The following is a 16,488-nucleotide window of genomic DNA, read 5'->3' as shown; positions in this document are numbered from 1 at the left end:
ACGTCTTCAGATAGCACTGGCTCTTCGGCTTTGAAATGGAGATGAGCTGCGCTCCCTAGAGTCAGGAACGACTGGCACATATGGCACATACGTTTACCTTTAAGCATAGTAATTAAAGATTCAATTTGCCAGTGTAAAAAATTAGGAAGGAATTAGGGCAAGTTATTTCGTTCGATAGAAGCTAATATCCCCCAATTTAATTAACTAAAACAAGATTTGGAAGTGAAGTTGGTTTCCTTTAAAGCTTACTTTTATAATAAAATGTGACAAGTGTCAAAATGTGACAAATCAATTGGTAATGAAATGTCTGCAAGAAAACCAAGTTCAGAATTCCATCGGAATAAAGATTCAAATGAGTTTTTTCATCATTAATTTCCCAGTTGTTCTTAGCTTCATCAGCAGAATACACTCAGTGTCTTGAGGCCATTCTCTACGATTTTTGTACTTCAGAAATTATACACAAATGAATGTAATGCTGTGTTGCTGCAGTATAGCTTCTGGGCTTTCTTAGATTAGAAGGATATTTCCCAAATCTCAGATCTGCAGAATTTCAAAATCTTCTGGTTTTATGTTACTGAGCCCTATTGCCTTGAAAAGGTTCTGTTCCGAGTGGTTTTACAGGTTGTCCTTGACTTACAACAGTTGACTGTTACAAGGGCACTGAAAAAAGTGACTTATGACTATTTTTCACACATGCGGCCATTGCAGCATGCCCATAGTCAAAATTCAGATGCTTGACAACCAGTTCATATTTATGACCCATTGCTACGTCCCAAGGTCACGCGATCACCTTTTGCGACCTTCTAACTGGCAAAGTCAACGGGGGAAGCCAGATTCACTTAACGGCCGTCTAACTTACTTAGCAACTGCAGGGATTCACTTCATAACTGCCCGGAAAAATTATACAAAGGGGCAAAACTCACCTAACAAATGTCTCACTTGGCGACATTAATTTTGGGCTCAATTTTGGCTTTTAAGTCGAGGACTACATGTGCAGATTATATTTTTGCGATAGGCGCACTCCTCTGAACTTCATTAACCTTACTTTGTAACTCCTACATCCAAAAAAATAGTTTACCCTCTTGCACAGGGGGGGAGCACAGAATTCTAATATATATTAGTGTCCAGGGTCAGGTCTGCTGGAGTTCCTACCACAGTGATGGCTAAACGTTTGTGCCAAAAGCATGCACACATGCGTGCGACAGTGCACCCACCTGCCCGCACCCGTAATGCAATGCGTGTGTGATCCCCGCGGTGTGCCCACCACACATGTGCATGCAAACCCTCCATGTGGGCCTTGCACATGCGTGTGAGCCTTCCAACGCATATCCATGCAACGCCCCATGCTCCCCCAGCACCCTGTGTATGCGCCCCATCCCCCTCATCAATTATTTTCTTCGGTGTTGGTGCAGGAGGCTTTCCACACCCCAAATGGGGCACAAGGGGGGCTCATGTGGTGTCCTTGCGCCACGTTTTGGGCTCCACCAACCTGGAAGCCAAAACGGGGCATGAGACCCCAAAATGCAATGCAAGCCCCCCTGTGCATGCACTTTGCCCCCCATGCAGGCATGTGTACATCGCCCCGTGTGTGCCGTGCCCCCCATGCGGCAGAGACCCAAAGACCAGCTGAATGGCGGGAGGAGCACACATGCGCGGTGGAGTTAAGGCAACAGCTGACGTGCCCACAGAGATGGATGGCTCTGCGTGGCACCTGTGGCACGTGTGCCATAGGTTTGCCATCAGGGCCCTATCAGGTTAAAGTGTGCCTTTTATCTTGAGAAAAGTGTTTCCGTATCTTCCCGGCCGTTGGCTGTTTAGGTGCCTTTGGTTCATGCTGGAAGTTTTAATGACCAAGAATGAAAACAACAGTCACGCCTTCATGAAAAAGATGACAGAAAGCATCAAACTCACCCAGGATGCCCAATCCCCAGACGAGCCAAAGGCCAGCGAAGTAAGAAATGGGAAGAAAGAGAGAAAGAGGGTTGAAAGGCAGTTTTTGAACGAGTGGGCAAAATGCTTCGGGTGGTCCCTCATTTCTCTCCAGAGGAAAAAATGAGGTGTAAGCATTTTGTGTTAGCAATCTCAAATAACAGAGGGAAAGAGAGAGAAAAAAGTTGGTTTAACTGTTAGCCAAGCTAAGTGAAAACAGCATTCTGTAAGGGGGGGAAATATTACAGCTGAGATTTCAAAGCATATTTGCCAAAAATACAGTGAGTGGTACATTCACAGAATAGCAAATTATGTTAGCAAAAATAGCACCTAATTTTGGTGGGAACTTGTAGCTACATCATGTGTACTGTAAATTGTGAATTTTGTGAGCCAGAATTCTCTGGATCAGACCTCATTTAAAATACGTTTGCTATCTTGGAACAAAAAGCTGTCTTTAGTTTGTTCCCAGGTATAATCCAGTGAAAACAAAAAGCATAACACTCTTACGCTAGATGATTTATTGAAGGGGATTAGCAGATATTTCAATTAAAAGTGCAAAATAACATCCAAATTTCTCTTGTGTTGGTTTCCTTTGTGCTTCAGAAACTCTACACTGTATGCGACGTAGCCCTCTGCGTAATCAATAGCAAAAGTGCTTTATGTAATGCAGAATGTCCAAAGGATCCGGTACTACCAACTAAATTTTTTACGCAACCTGAAAAGGTAAGTTGGCAAGCCATCAAGTCCAATATTTGAGTTTATTCTTTTTCTTCAGTGTTTCCTCAAATATGACAAGAAAACACTGTATAGGTTTGTGCCATGTTTTCTGAATTATCTTTTTTTGTTTTTTAAGATGGTGACCTGAATTTTAAAAAAAAACTGTATTCCAAAATGTTGTTTGCTCCACTGGAAGCACAATGCTGAAAATGCTTTACATTTAGTGTTTGTTCAGATATACGGTGCTTAGTTTCTAACACTAAGCAAAAAGAAAAAGAAATCCTGTGTGTATATAATAGATGGATGTAGAGCTGTCTTTATAGTTAATGTATTATATAAGCCAATTATATAAAGGCCAGGTCATAAAAGAAAGAAGGTAGTCAATAAAAATGATGTGGTGGCTCAGTTGCTAAGACGCTGAGCTTGTCGATCAGAAAGGTTGGCAGTTCAGCAGTTCAAATCCCTAGTGCTGTGTAATGGAGTGAGCTCCCGTGACTTGTCCCAGCTTCTGCCAACCTAGCAGTTCGAAAGCACGTAAAAATGCGAGTAGAAAAATAGGAGCCCCCTTTGGTGGGAAGGTAACATCGCTCCGTGCGCCTTCGGCGTTGAGTCATGCCGGCCACATGACCACGGAGACGTCTTCGGACAGCGCTGACTCTTCGGCTTTAAAACAGAGATGAGCACTGCCCCCTAGAGTCGGGAACAGCTAGCACATATGTGCGAGGTGAACCTTTACCTTTACCTAGACAATAAAGTCTATTTTAGCTTAAGCACACATAAAATGCCCATGGTCCTTGATGTCTTTATCAACGTAGACTGTTCTGGACTGCAGGCTCCAGTTTTTAATTTATCCAATTGAAAATATTCTAAAAACAAACAGTCTCCTGAACTGTTCCCTTTTTAAAAAGTGATTTGCAGCACAATATGATAAATAGCTTGCAGATATGCCGCAGAAACAGACAGCAAGTCCAATCATTGGATTTAGGGCACTTATTTCACCATTTGTGGGATTGTGATTGTGATTCCCCCATGCTGGCTGGGGAATTCTGGGAGTTGAAGTCCACAAGTCAGTCACTCCTGCTTTCCATGAGCTTTTATTTACTTAAGGAGCATCTAGAAGCAACAGGGTGGGATTATTGTCAAATTGAATAACCAGAACCTGAAAATATTAAAGACTTGATTTTTCAACTTACAATGAAATGCTTCCCCCCTCTCCTTTTCTTTGAAGGATTTTTGTAACGATAGGAATTATATCTCCGAAGAGTTGCGAGTTCTTCTCTTAACGGGAAAGGTATTGTTTTTATGGATCTAATTCTTTATTTTATTTTATTTATTTATTTACTTTGTCAAACATGTACGACATAACAGGTAGAAGTATAAACCTGGACATGGGTACGAATAAATGGGGACAGTAGGAGAGGGACGGTAGGCACGCTGGTGCACTTATGTACCCCCCTTTTATGGACCTCTTAGGAATGGGGTGAGGTTGACGGTAGACAGTCTTAAGGTTAAAGTTTTGGGGGTTTGGGGATGTAACAACGGAGTCAGGTAGAGCATTCCAGGCGTTGACCACTCTGTTGCTGAAGTCGTATTTTCTGCAATCGATTTTGGAGTGGTTGACCTTGGGTTTGTATCTATTGTTTGCCCATGTATTATTGAGGTTGAAGCTGAAGTAGTCGTTGACAGATAGGACATTGTAACAGATAACTATGCTTAGGTCAGACTGTAGGTAGTGTAGCTCTAGAATTTAAAAGTCATTCTTGATTTGTAACAATAATATATCACCTGTCTTTCTGTTTGGTGGAAAGTTAAAAATAGATTGCAATCTGGATTGTTAACAGAGAGGAAATCATGAGCATTGTCAGGATTGAATTTTAGGATTGTATTCTTCAAAGCACTTAGAATTCCACTTAATTGAGCTCTTAAATTTGGAAGGGTGCAGCCAGCAGGGCTGAATTTTGTGCTTGCAGGATAATAATTTTCAATTGTACATAGCGCATGTACTACGGGAACTTAAACTTCAGAAGGTGGCAGACTCAATTACAGTTATAAATCGAGGATTATATACCCCTCTACCTCTGTTTAAAAGCCTGTTTGCACTTTTACCTTGGGTGCTTTGGATGGTTGCCATCAACAGACAAGAAAAGACTTGCAAATTTTAGTGGTAGAAAAAATAAAATAAAATGATTCATATTCTCTCATTCTCTCTCTCTCTCTCTCTCTCTCTCTCTCTCTCTCTCTCTCTCTCTCACACACACACACACACACACACACACACACACACACACACCAAAAACCTCCCTGCCTTCCCTGTGGTGTCTTTTATATCTGCAATACTCAGTAGCTTCCAGCACGGAAGAGTAATCCTGAATTACGCTCACAGCCTCACTCAGCAAAACAATTGTGTTTATGTAGAAAGTGCAAAAGAGACTGAAGAACTGCAGCAGGCAGGGCAAACAAACAAGTTCAAATGTGTCCTTGAGGCAGAACAATTACTTTTTTTTTTTTTTTTTTTGGTAAACCACTTTTCTATTTTACAGCCGAAACCAACCGGCGTCTTAGGGGCAGTAAATAAACCTCTATCTGCAACGGGAAGAAGGCCATATATTCGAAACACAGGATCAGAAACTGGGAATAATAATAGTGTAAATTCCGAGTTGAATTCTCCAATAGAAAACAGAACAAGGTTCGTGGCATTTCCAGTATTAAAAGAGCCCCTTGTGTTAACATAGCTTTCCTTCTCAGCATGAAACTGTACTGAAGTCACTCTAATATGGAAGAGGGATGTCTTTTCTGTTGATGCCCTTTTTCAATCTGATTGCAGAAATTTAGTTAATAATTTAACTTTCCTATTTACCGTCTAAACCAGTGTTTCTCAAACTTGGCGACTTTAAGTCCTGTGGACTTCAACTCCCAGAATTCCCCAGCCAGCTGTGCTGGCTGGGGGATTCTGGGAGTTGAAGTCCACAGGACTTAAAGTCGCCAAGTTTCAGAAACACTGGTCTAAACACTGCATTTTGGGATTGAATTTACTATACAACAGAGCCCGTAAATAGCAACACTTGTGTATCTCCTGCATAAATAATATTTCTTTAATCAGTGAAACCTTCATTCTCCATTCTCCAAACCTTGTAATGTTTTGGGGAACAATGAGACTTGCTGATTAGTGATTTTGTATTATATACCTGCCTTTCAGAAGTGTTTTAACTGACATTCATTCCTTCAGGGAAACTTCCTTTAAATTGGTGGCCTCTGAACTTGGCAACTTGAAGACTTCAACTCTCAGAATTACTTAGGCCAGCCAGGAGTTCTGAGAGTTGAAGTCCATAAGCCTCAAAACTGCTGACCTTGGAGACCTGTGCTTGAAGTCATGTTTCATAGAGTAGCAGTATTTGATAGGGCCGTTCAGTTGTACCAAGTTGGAGGCAAAATCGTATTTGGAGGCCTGTGAGCACCTCCTTATCCAGATGCATCTTTTCCTGGACTCATGCTAGAGTTGCAGCCCCAGGAAAGACACCGCTGCTTTAAGCAAAGGTTGACCGAGGCATTCGTACAACTCTTAATACTGTATAAATAACATTCTCTACGTAAAGCGTGACGGTTGCCTAAGAGGAAATCTTCACTTTTCACCCACCCTCAAAGATGAGTAGGACTAAAAGCACAGAGCATTTTGTGCTTTTTGAGTATTTTCTAAATGCACTGAATTTGACATTGAACTTCCAATTCAGCCGGCCATCGTTTCCTTATTGATCATTTGATTTCATAGCTCCAAGGGGCAGGGGGTGGGGGAACCCATGCTTATGTTAATCTTTTAAAAAAATTTCCAGCAGAGAGCCGAGCTCAGATCTATCAGAGACGGGGGTCAGTGAAAACGATGAAAATCCCATGAGAATTATTTCAGTCACTCCAACCAAAATGGAACCTGTGAAGAACAAGGTATGATCAGGTTTTCTTTAAAAAAAATTGTTATTTAGGTCAACGTAATAAAGAAGCCATTAAAATTACTGTTGCAATAATTAAGCAGTATATGTTGAGTGTCTATAACAGGGGTGTCCAAACTTGGGAACTTTAAGACTTGTGGACTTCAACTCCCAGAATTCCCCAGCCAGCATGGCTGGCTGGGGAATTCTGGGAGGTGAAGTCCACAAGTCTTAAAAGTTCCCAAGTTTGGACACCCCTGATCTATAATGTTTCCAGTTTGGTGAATTACAGGTCATCCCCGCAGTTGAGGCCAACATTTCTGTTAGGAGAGACATTTGTTCAGTGAGTTTTGCTCATTCTACGCCCTTTCTTGCAGTTGTTAAACGAATCACTGCAGTTGATAAGTTAGCAATGCAGTTGTTAAGTGAATCTGGCCACCCCATTGACTTTGCTTGACAGAAGGTTGCAAAAGGGGATCACGTGATCTTGGGAACACAGCAACGGTCATAAAAATGAACCCACTGTCCAACATCTGAATTTTGATCACGGGACCACGGGGATGCTGCAAAGGTCGCAAGTGTGAAAAAGGGCTGTAAGTCAAATTTTTCAGTGCCGCTGTAACTTTGAACAGTCACTAAATGAACTCGTAAGTCAAGGACTACTTGTAATTCCTTTTAAGCATAAAACGTGAATCAGAGGCTAATTAAAAATAACTTGGGCTTTTTATTTATTTATATCCTGCTTTTATTATTTTAAAAAATAACTCAAGATGGCAAACATACCTAATATTCCTCCTCCTTCCTGTTTTCTCTATGATAACCCTGTGAGGTGGATTGGGCTGAGAGAGAATGATTGGCCCAAAGTCACCCAGCTGGCTTTCATGCTTAAAGTACACTAGAACTCACCATCGCCTGGTGATTGGCCCAAAGTCATCCAGTTGGCTTTCATGCCTAAGGAGGGACTAGAACTCACCATCTCCTGGTGATTGGCTCAAAGTCACCCAGCTGGCTATCTTGCCTCACTCCTCTAACTAGAACTCTCTGCCTCCCAGTTTTTAGCCCGGTGCCTTAATCACTAGAGCAAAGTGGCTCTCCCATTTTCCAATCAAACTGGACCAGGAGTTTGCCTCAGTCATGATAAAGCTACTGCCTTTTCATTGTTATATGGCCAAATGATGACTTACGTATCCTGTGAACAGAGTGTGAGAAAGGGCCTGGTGTAGAGACGAGAAATCCCTTTGGCAGCAGTAAATCCCCGTGGATTAATTACCCTTTCAAGGTGGCTGCTGGTCTTGCCAATAGTCCTGGAAATGTATTTCAGCAAGCAAGACAAGCTGATTCAAACAGATACAGTCTCCACCTGCTACTCGCTTGACAAAAAACCCAAGTTTTTTTTTTTTCCCAGGAGATTAATTCTGACCAGGCACCCCAAGAAAATGTCAGTGCCGATCGGGGCAAAAAAAGAATCACGACAGCAGCTGGAACGGAGAATTTCCATCAAAAAGCAGAAGAGAAGAAAACCGACGAAACGGGTCAGCCAGCTCCTCCCAAACCCCGGCGAGGACGTCCCCCCAAGTCCGAATCTCAGGGCGCCACCACAAAAAGTGCCGAAATGAGTAAATCCTCCGGACGAGGACGGAAAAGGGCAGCCCCGGCACAAGAAGGTCCGGGCGGACTGGAGGCAAGCAATGCCAAGGCACCAAAGCAGCAAGAGGCCACAAAGAAAACAGCACCAGCACAGAGGCAGATTGACCTGCAAAGGTAAACACAGGCTGGCTTGGTCGGGGAGGGGGAGGGGGTTAGCCAATCACGTCCAAAGACTCCTTAAGAGTTGAAAGGAACTTTAGAGGACTTCTAGTCCAACTCTCTGCTCAAGCAGGAGACCCTATACCAGGGGTCGGTCACCTGCAGCTCTGGAGCCACATGTGGCTCTTTCATCCCTGTACTGCAGCTCCCTGTGGCTGGTCGGCTCCATAATTGATAGGGCTTTCAGTTAGGACAGATAGAGGAAAAAGGATGCTGCGCTAGGAGGAAACTCTATGGAGGGGGGGGGGGAACGGGGAACCAGACTTCCAGTCAACTCCAGAATTGAAAGGGGGTTTCCAATTAGGACTTTTGTAGCTCTTTAAACTTGCCGACCCCTGCCCTATACCATTTCAGACAAATGGCTGCCCAGTCTCTTCATAAAAACCTCCAATGTTGGAGCAGCCACAAGTCTTGAAGGCAAATTGTTTTGCTGGTTAATTGTTTTCATTATCAGGAGATTGGTGATGAGGTTGTTTGTTTATTCTCTGGGACAAATCTTAACCTGTCTCCCTATGTGCTCTTTGCCTCCCTACCCGTCTCTCCTTGCTGAATTTCCCCTAGAGACAATTCTGCAATTTTTCTTCGTCCGTTGAGTACATATCTTCCCTTCTTCAGCCACTTAGAATCCTCCAAGGTTTTGTGATGATTCAAAAGTGAAAGGAATCACATACTTAAAATCCTTTGAATAATAGCAACCTTCATAGTTTTTTTTTCAAAACTATGTCAAGGCTGCATCTGATTTAACCTCAGCAGGGGGATTTGTAATATTCCAGTAGCAGATCCAGTTGTGTTGATAACCCATGTTGTGCCTCTGAAACCGCAAATTGCGTGGCAACCCATCCACAAATCTATGTGTATCTGCTTATCGTATTTTTCAGAGTATAAGACACACATTTCCCCCCTCCTAAAAGAGAGTGAAAATTTGGGTGCATCTTATACACTAAATGCAGCCCCGCCCATCCGCCGGCCCCCACTCTTTGGCCTCTTCCTCCTAGCAGTTTGCCTCCTTGCAGCAAACAGCCTGTTTCAGCTTTAGCACAGCCTGATTAGCACAAGCAGCTGATGGTTGGCCTCCCGGCCATCAGCTGTTTCAGGCTGCAGGGATTACCTATTGCCACCCTGAGCACCCCATTTTCGGCCTCCGTATCCTATTTTTTATCCCAAATGTGTGCCCCATTTTCCATCCATTGTGATTCCTGCTGCCCGGAACTGGGTGGAAAATGGAGTGCACAGAGGCGGCAATAGGCTATGGCAATCTCTGCTGGCAGATCCAACTGACAATCAGCTGTTTGTGCTAATCAGGCTGTATTGAAACTGAAACTAAAACCTGCTGTTGGCTGCAAGGAAGCAAATGCTGGGAGGCAGAGGCAGATTTTTTTTTTCTTGTGCTAATCAGGCTTAACTGAAACTGGCTGTTTGCTGTTGGCTGCAAGGAGGCAAATTGCTGGAAGGCAGAGGCAGATTTCTCCCCCCCCCCCCCCTGTTTTCCTCCTCAAAAGCTTTTTATACTCTGAAAAATACAGTAATTTGGGGAGCAGGATTCACACCAGGGCCATGATCTTAGGACATCCAGTGCATGAAAGCAGAATTTCTTCTGAGAAGCAGTAGCAGCTATTTGTCCTTGTGTTTCTTGACTGTTTTCTTCCCCATCAGCACTGCCGTTGAAAATACTAAGGATTTGGTAGTCTTTTGTTCATGGAAGGTGTTGTCTTCTATGCGTAACAGAAGTCACAAACCACCCAAAGAATCTCAAATCTCTTTTACCATTAGCAGTATCATCTGCCTGGCTACCAATTCCTTGTTGAATTAAATGCACAAAACAGCCTTTATTGTTTCACTAGTATCCCCACTCTCTTCCACATCCTGACTCACCTGTGGCTGTCCTCCTATCTCTTCTCTCACAATTCTTCTCCTTGCACACTTGGATATGTTATGCACATATGCGTGTGAAATTATTCAAGGAAATGACTGCCAGCAGGGGTGACTTCTTTGGACCTGGTTTTTCCAGGAGTCGGAGTGTGATCAAACTATCTCCTATTCTACTATGACGGTTAGGTCTCTTGAATTTTTAAGATTTCTGATTTCACAAAGGACTTGAGTCTTCAGGGATGACAGAACAGGGAAATAAAAACTGCTGCCTATTCTTATTTACACTTTGCCTAAGAGGAAGCATTTTGCTTTGTTCTGGTTTTAAAGAAGCCTCCACTCTTTTTAAAAAATATATTTTTATTTTTAAACAAACAAAACAAACAAAAACATAAAACATATACAACCTTCTTCCATTTCATATAGTGTGTCATTTCGTTACAAGATTTTGTGCGTCCTCCCATGGTTACCACTTACAATTATATATCGGATCACAAATTGTTCATTAGATAAACATAAGTACATTATTGTTATATGTCAATTTTTCAATTGTAATTATTATTCCTTAATTTAAAATATTCTAAATGTTGAATCCATACATACAACATCATTTTGCATCAATGGTTCAACTCCAATTATTATTCCTACGTTTTAAACAAAATATTCTATATATGGAAATCATACATACAACATCATTCCATTACATCGTTCTAATCTGTTTAACAGTGCTAAACCCTTATAGTATTGCATATATCATTCTATTACTCTTAAAATATTAAAAGTTCTCCCACTTTTTCCATTACCATGATTTTTTACCTAACCATTGATAAAACAAATCCCAAACCTTGTAAAATTGTTCATCTTCTTGTTCTCTAATTTCAAATGTCAATTTACTCATTTCCGCACATTCCATAATTTTTTGAATACTTTCCTCCTGCTTTGGTATTTTCTCACTTTTCCAATTTTTTGCAAATACAATTCTAGCTGCTGTTAAAAAGTTTACAATCAAATATTTCAAGTCTCTATTATATATTTCTGATATAATTCCCAATAAAAAAGTCTCTGGTTTAAAGTCTATATGTTTTTGTGTCATTTTCTCCAACCATGTGTGGATCTTAGTCCAATATCTTTTAGCTTCTGCGCAAGTCCACCACATATGGTAATATGAACCCGATGTCTGATGACATTTACAACACTTTTCTGATTTATTCTTGAACATTCTTGCTATTCTCGTCTAGGGTAGATGCCACTTGTAAAACATCTTATACAAATTTTCTTTATATGCTGTTGACATTGTCATTTTGTAATTTTGAGACCACAATTTCTGCCAGTTCTCTAATTCAATCCCATGCCGAAAATTTTCCCCCCAAGCTATCATAGTTCCTTTAACTTGTTCTTCTTCTAACTTAACCTCTAGTAAGTTGTCCATCGAGTTTTTAAATTACTTTTTCATCAGTACCCATCAAACTTTTATCTAACTCAGTCATTTTATCATAAAAACCTTCCTCTTTACAGTCCTTGTCATATCTAGATTGTATTTGCACATATGAAAACCAGTTCATCTTTATACCTTCCATTTCCAGTTCTTGCATAGATTTAAGTTCACCTTCTGCATTCAATATTTCACCATATCTAACTCTTTGTTCCTGTTTGTAAATTTTGCGTATGAAAAGGCTTCGATAGTTGATAGCTACACTGGAATTTTTAAATAATATTGTCTTTTAATCTTCTCCCAATTTAGTAGCAAAGCCTCCTGTAGGTAATGTCTTCTAAAATACCCCTGTGTTTTAGATCCCTTGTACCATAAAAAGGCATGCCATCCCAACAATAGATCATGTCCTTCAGGGGTCAATAATCTGGTATTCCTTAGTGTTATCCATTATTTAACCCACATCAAACTTGCTGCCTGATGATATAGTTCCCAATTGGGCAGGCCCAATCCTCCTCTTGTTCTTGCATCTTGTAACAATTTTAGTTTTATTCTTGCTCCCCTCCCCCGCCATATGTTCTTCAACACTATTTTATTTAAGTCATCAAAATATTCCTTCCCTAGTCTAATTGGAATCGTCTGGAACAGATATAAAATTCTAGGTAGAATGTTCATTTTAATTGTAAATATTCTCCCTATCATTGAGAGTTGTAGCTTTTCCCATTTCTTCAGATCCATCGCAATCTGTTGTTTCGAGTTTATAGTAGTTGTTGTCTTTAAGAGCGCTGCATCTTGCTGTTAAATATATCCCCAAATATTTAACCTTTTTGTAACTTGCATCTCCAAGGTTTCCGCCAACTCTTCTTTTTCTTTGTAAAGATCTTCGTTTTGTCTTTATTTATTTTTAATCCTGCTACTTTTCCATATTCTTCTATTCTTTCATATAAATTTAGGTGCTGTTTCTAATGGATCCTCTAGAATTAAGACCAAGTCATCTTCGAATGCTTGTAGCTTGTATTCTTCCTTTTTGATTTTTATTCCTTTTATTTATTTTCCTTCTCTTACATTTCTGTTTAAAACTTCTAACGTTAAGACAAAAAGTAATGGTAATAATGGGCAGCCTTGTCTTGTCCCTTTCTTTATTTCAATAGACTCTGTCAAATCTCCATTTTTGATTATCTTAGCCGTTTCTTTATAGTATATAGTTTATATGGCTTGAGTAAATTTCTCACCAGTAAATTTACTCAAGCCACACTTATATGGCTTGAGTAAATTTCTCATTATAAACTATAATATATAGTTTATATGGCTTGAGTAAATTTCCTGAGTAAATTTCTCTACCGCTTGAGTAAATTTGCTCTCTAAGCAAAAGAAAAATAAATTCAAAACTTTTATAAAATGAGAGCCTTTCAGGCTCACTCCAGGCTTACTCTTGCAGTTGTTATCTGTTCTCTCCAGGCAGAATTTCAAGGACTGAAAATTTCAGAGTGAGCACCTGTGTAAATAACTCTTCTCCTATTAGTCCTGGCTGAGCCAGTAACCTTAGAGAGCAACCTTTTCCAAACATTCATTCAAACAAAAAATAGAAACAAAGTTTCAAGGCCTCTAGGTGGCAGTGTTACTTATCCAAAACTTTCCCTCTCTGTATTGCGTTCTCTGCCTTATTAAGAGAAAAGAAAAAAAGAATAAAAAGCCAATTGAGAAAAAAGAAAATAGTAGAATGAACTTTAAACTGTTGTATATCAATCAGTCCAAAAAGTGAAAAACGGAAAAGAAAAAAGCCTGCTCCATTTAACACTATGCTGAATAGAAAGTCCACTCAGGCTTCCGACAATAAAAAGGAGGAAAAAAAAGTAAAAACTTTCACTTTGACTGTAATCTTATATTTGCCGCTTGCTCTCTCTCATCAGTCTTTATTTTAGATTAGTTCTCTTCATTTAGGGTGTTCCCATAAATCAGAAAGAAGGTAAAAATCTCACCATGAACGACACGCTCTCTCCAGCACTTTCACTTCCAAAGCTGTCAGCAGTTTCACCAGCCTTAATGGCTGCTTCCTAGCCGCTGGCAAAAGGGCTATTCCTGGATCACCAGAAACTTTGCGGGTGTCTCTGGGATCAGCAGGATATGCCCCTTCCTATCATCGTCTCTTCGGGACGGTTTAGGTCCAGTTGGACCGTCCTGTGACAGAAATTTCGGCGGCGGTCTCGGAGCCCCGATATTGACCGTCGTCACCGCGTGTCACCGCAACGTCAGCTTCTGGTTCTCCAAGAAGCCTCCACTCTCTCTCTATTTGCCAGGACATGCAGAGAACTCAAGTGAGTGGGATTAATTTGATTTTGCTCCTGTGCATCAAAGCAAAATGTGTTTTGCTTTGATACATTCAGAGGTCTTTTGGGTCAACGAGAGCAAGAAGAGCCAGATAAAATTTGTAGAGCCTTTTGTTGTTAGATGCAAAGTCGTGTCCGACCCATCGCGACCCCATGGACAACATTACTCAGGCCTTTCTGTCCTCTACCACCCTCTGGAGTCCATTTAAGCTCATGCCGACTACTTCAGTGACTCCATCCAGCCACCTCATTCTCTGTTGTCCCCTTCTTCTTTTGCCCTCAATCGTTCTCCAATGAGTCCTTCTCATTAGGTGGCCAAAGTTTTTGAGTTTCATCTTCAGGATCTGGCCTTCTAAATAGCAGTCAGGGTTGATCATCTCTAGGACTGACCGGTTGGATTGCTTTGCGATCCAAGGGACTCACAGGAGTCTTCTCCAGCACCAGAGTTCAAAAGCCTCCATTCTTCGTTATTCAGTCTTGCAACTGGGAAAACCATAGCCTTGACTAAATGTACTTTTGTTGGCAAGGTGATGTCTCTACTTTTTAGTGTGGTGTCTAGACTTGCCATAGCTTTCCTACCCAGGAGCAAACCTCTTTTAATTTCTTGACTGCAGTTCAGTGGTGGGTTGCCAAGTTTTTTACTACTGGTTTGGGTGCGCCCATCTGGGCGGGTGGGCAGAGCCTCCCGCTGTCACTACTATTGCCTTGCCCGATCTGGGCCAAACCAGGAGCAGCCCACCTCTGCTGCACTCCCCATCTGCGGTGATCTTAGAGCCCAGGAAAATAAAATCTGTCCCTACCTCCATTTCTTCCCCATCTATTTGCCAGGAATTGAGAGGGCTGAATGCCATGATCTTAGTTGTTTTTAATGTTGAGTTTCAAGCCAACTTTTGCAGTCTCCTCCTTCACCCGCATCAAGAAGCTCTTTAGTTCCTCTTCACTTTCTGCTATTAGAGTGGAACCTTAGTTCATTCTTTATAGCAAGCTAATTTCGAAGTCTTCTTAAAAGCAGATTATGATGTGATCCTATTTCAAAGTGAAAAATGTAATAAGATATGAGCACATTTTTGGATCGCCTATGTAATTGGGAGTATACTTGACAAAGAGCTTATCAACATCTCTAGATCTGAAGTTGGCTGGGTATCATTGTTGGAGTATCTCAACGCAAGTAAGCCATATTCTCTGGTTCCCTCAAAAGCAGCTGAAAGTATATTTACACACAGTTATTTCTAAATCACACCTGTGGTTTTTAAAATCGCGGAAATGTCTCATGTCAACCTATTCCAGTTTTGAAAAGGGAAAAAAAATCCAACCAGAAATGAACCGAGTTCCACTTTGGAAGGAACAGACGTAGATGTTAAGTCTATGACAGGGGTGTCCAAACTTGGGAACTTTAAGACTTGTGGACTTCAACTCCCAGAATTCCCCAGCCAGCATGGCTGGCTGGGGAATTCTGGGAGTTGAAGTCCACAAGTCTTAAAGTTCCCAAGTTTGGACACCCCTGGTCTATGATTTCCGTCAAAACTTTTCTCCCCGTATGATTTTGCCATTCTGACCTTTTTTCAGAAGCCAGGTGCTGGGCAGTGATGGAGATTCAGTCTTGGAGGTAGAGTCCAGTCCAGGATATTCCGCGAGTGAAATGGATCTTTTTAAGCTTTGTGAGAGCAGCCAGGACGACCTTGAGGAGAGAGAACTAACAGAGGCAGGCTTGCTGAAGGTGCATCAGGCAGCAGATTCAGGGCTCCGTCGATGGTTCATTAAATTTCCAATACTGGAGGGAGACGGTGAAAATAGGGGCCATGGCTTCTCTGTCCCTCTCGTTACTGCCCTGTTTCCCTGAAAATAAGACCTCTCCGGATAATAAGCCCAATCGGGCTTTTGAGCGTTAAAATAAGCCCTCCCCGAAAATATTGCAACACAGCAGCAGTCATGAGGTGTCCACGCTCGCCGCCTCCTGCACCTCAAAAATAATAAGTCCTCCCCGAAAATAAGGCCAAGAGCTTATTTTGGGGGGATCAAAAGAAAATAAGATTATTTTCAGGAAAACATGTTAAGAATGATATATTCAGTTAACTCAGATAATGGAAGATAATTTATTTAATGCTTTAAAGACAGTGACAAAAATAGGGAAACAAAGATAATTTATGGTAAAGATACATAGAGAGTATATTTTTAAAAAGTGGAAAAAATACAACAGAAGAAAAAAAAGTGGGGGGAACCAATAATTTTAAAGAGTAAATAGTTACAATTCTACATACAGGAAGTATGCAATCGTTCATTTAGCGACTGTTTGAAATTACTGTGGCACTGAACAAAGTGACTTCCAACCAGTCCTCACACACACACACAACTGTTGTAGCATCCCTATGGCCATGTGATCAAAATGTGAGCACCTGGCAACAACCAGCATATATTTATGACAGTCGCTGAGTCTCCCAGGTTTGTTACATTTGTTATCTTCCTGAATCGGCTACTGCAGGGGTGTCCAAACATG

The 16,488-nt window shown here is 41.2% G+C and overlaps 1 protein-coding gene across 6 annotated transcripts in view; it reads left to right on the top strand.

The window, feature by feature from the left end:
* Positions 1-16,488, top strand: part of PDS5A (PDS5 cohesin associated factor A) — a gene marked incomplete at its 3' end in the record, with an annotated part of 84,838 nt that overhangs the window by 54,947 nt on the left and 13,403 nt on the right. For 2 of the 6 annotated variants that reach the window (XM_081958941.1, XM_081958940.1), the window contains exons 27-31: positions 1,819-1,951; positions 2,533-2,652; positions 3,875-3,937; positions 5,187-5,332; positions 6,474-6,582. In XM_081958941.1, the coding sequence (XP_081815067.1) occupies positions 1,819-1,951; positions 2,533-2,652; positions 3,875-3,937; positions 5,187-5,332; positions 6,474-6,582 (571 nt within the window). Of the gene's footprint in view, positions 1-1,818; positions 1,952-2,532; positions 2,653-3,874; positions 3,938-5,186; positions 5,333-6,473; positions 6,583-7,971; positions 8,332-15,560; positions 15,712-16,488 lie in introns of those variants that run through there. The other 4 variants (XM_081958939.1, XM_081958938.1, XM_081958942.1 and 1 more) reach the window with 4 other exon arrangements.

Source organism: Natrix helvetica (assembly GCF_964273705.1).
Source record: "Natrix helvetica genome assembly, chromosome: 7".
Lineage (NCBI taxonomy): Eukaryota > Metazoa > Chordata > Lepidosauria > Squamata > Natricidae > Natrix > Natrix helvetica.
This window is presented reverse-complemented; position numbering and strand designations above follow the sequence as displayed.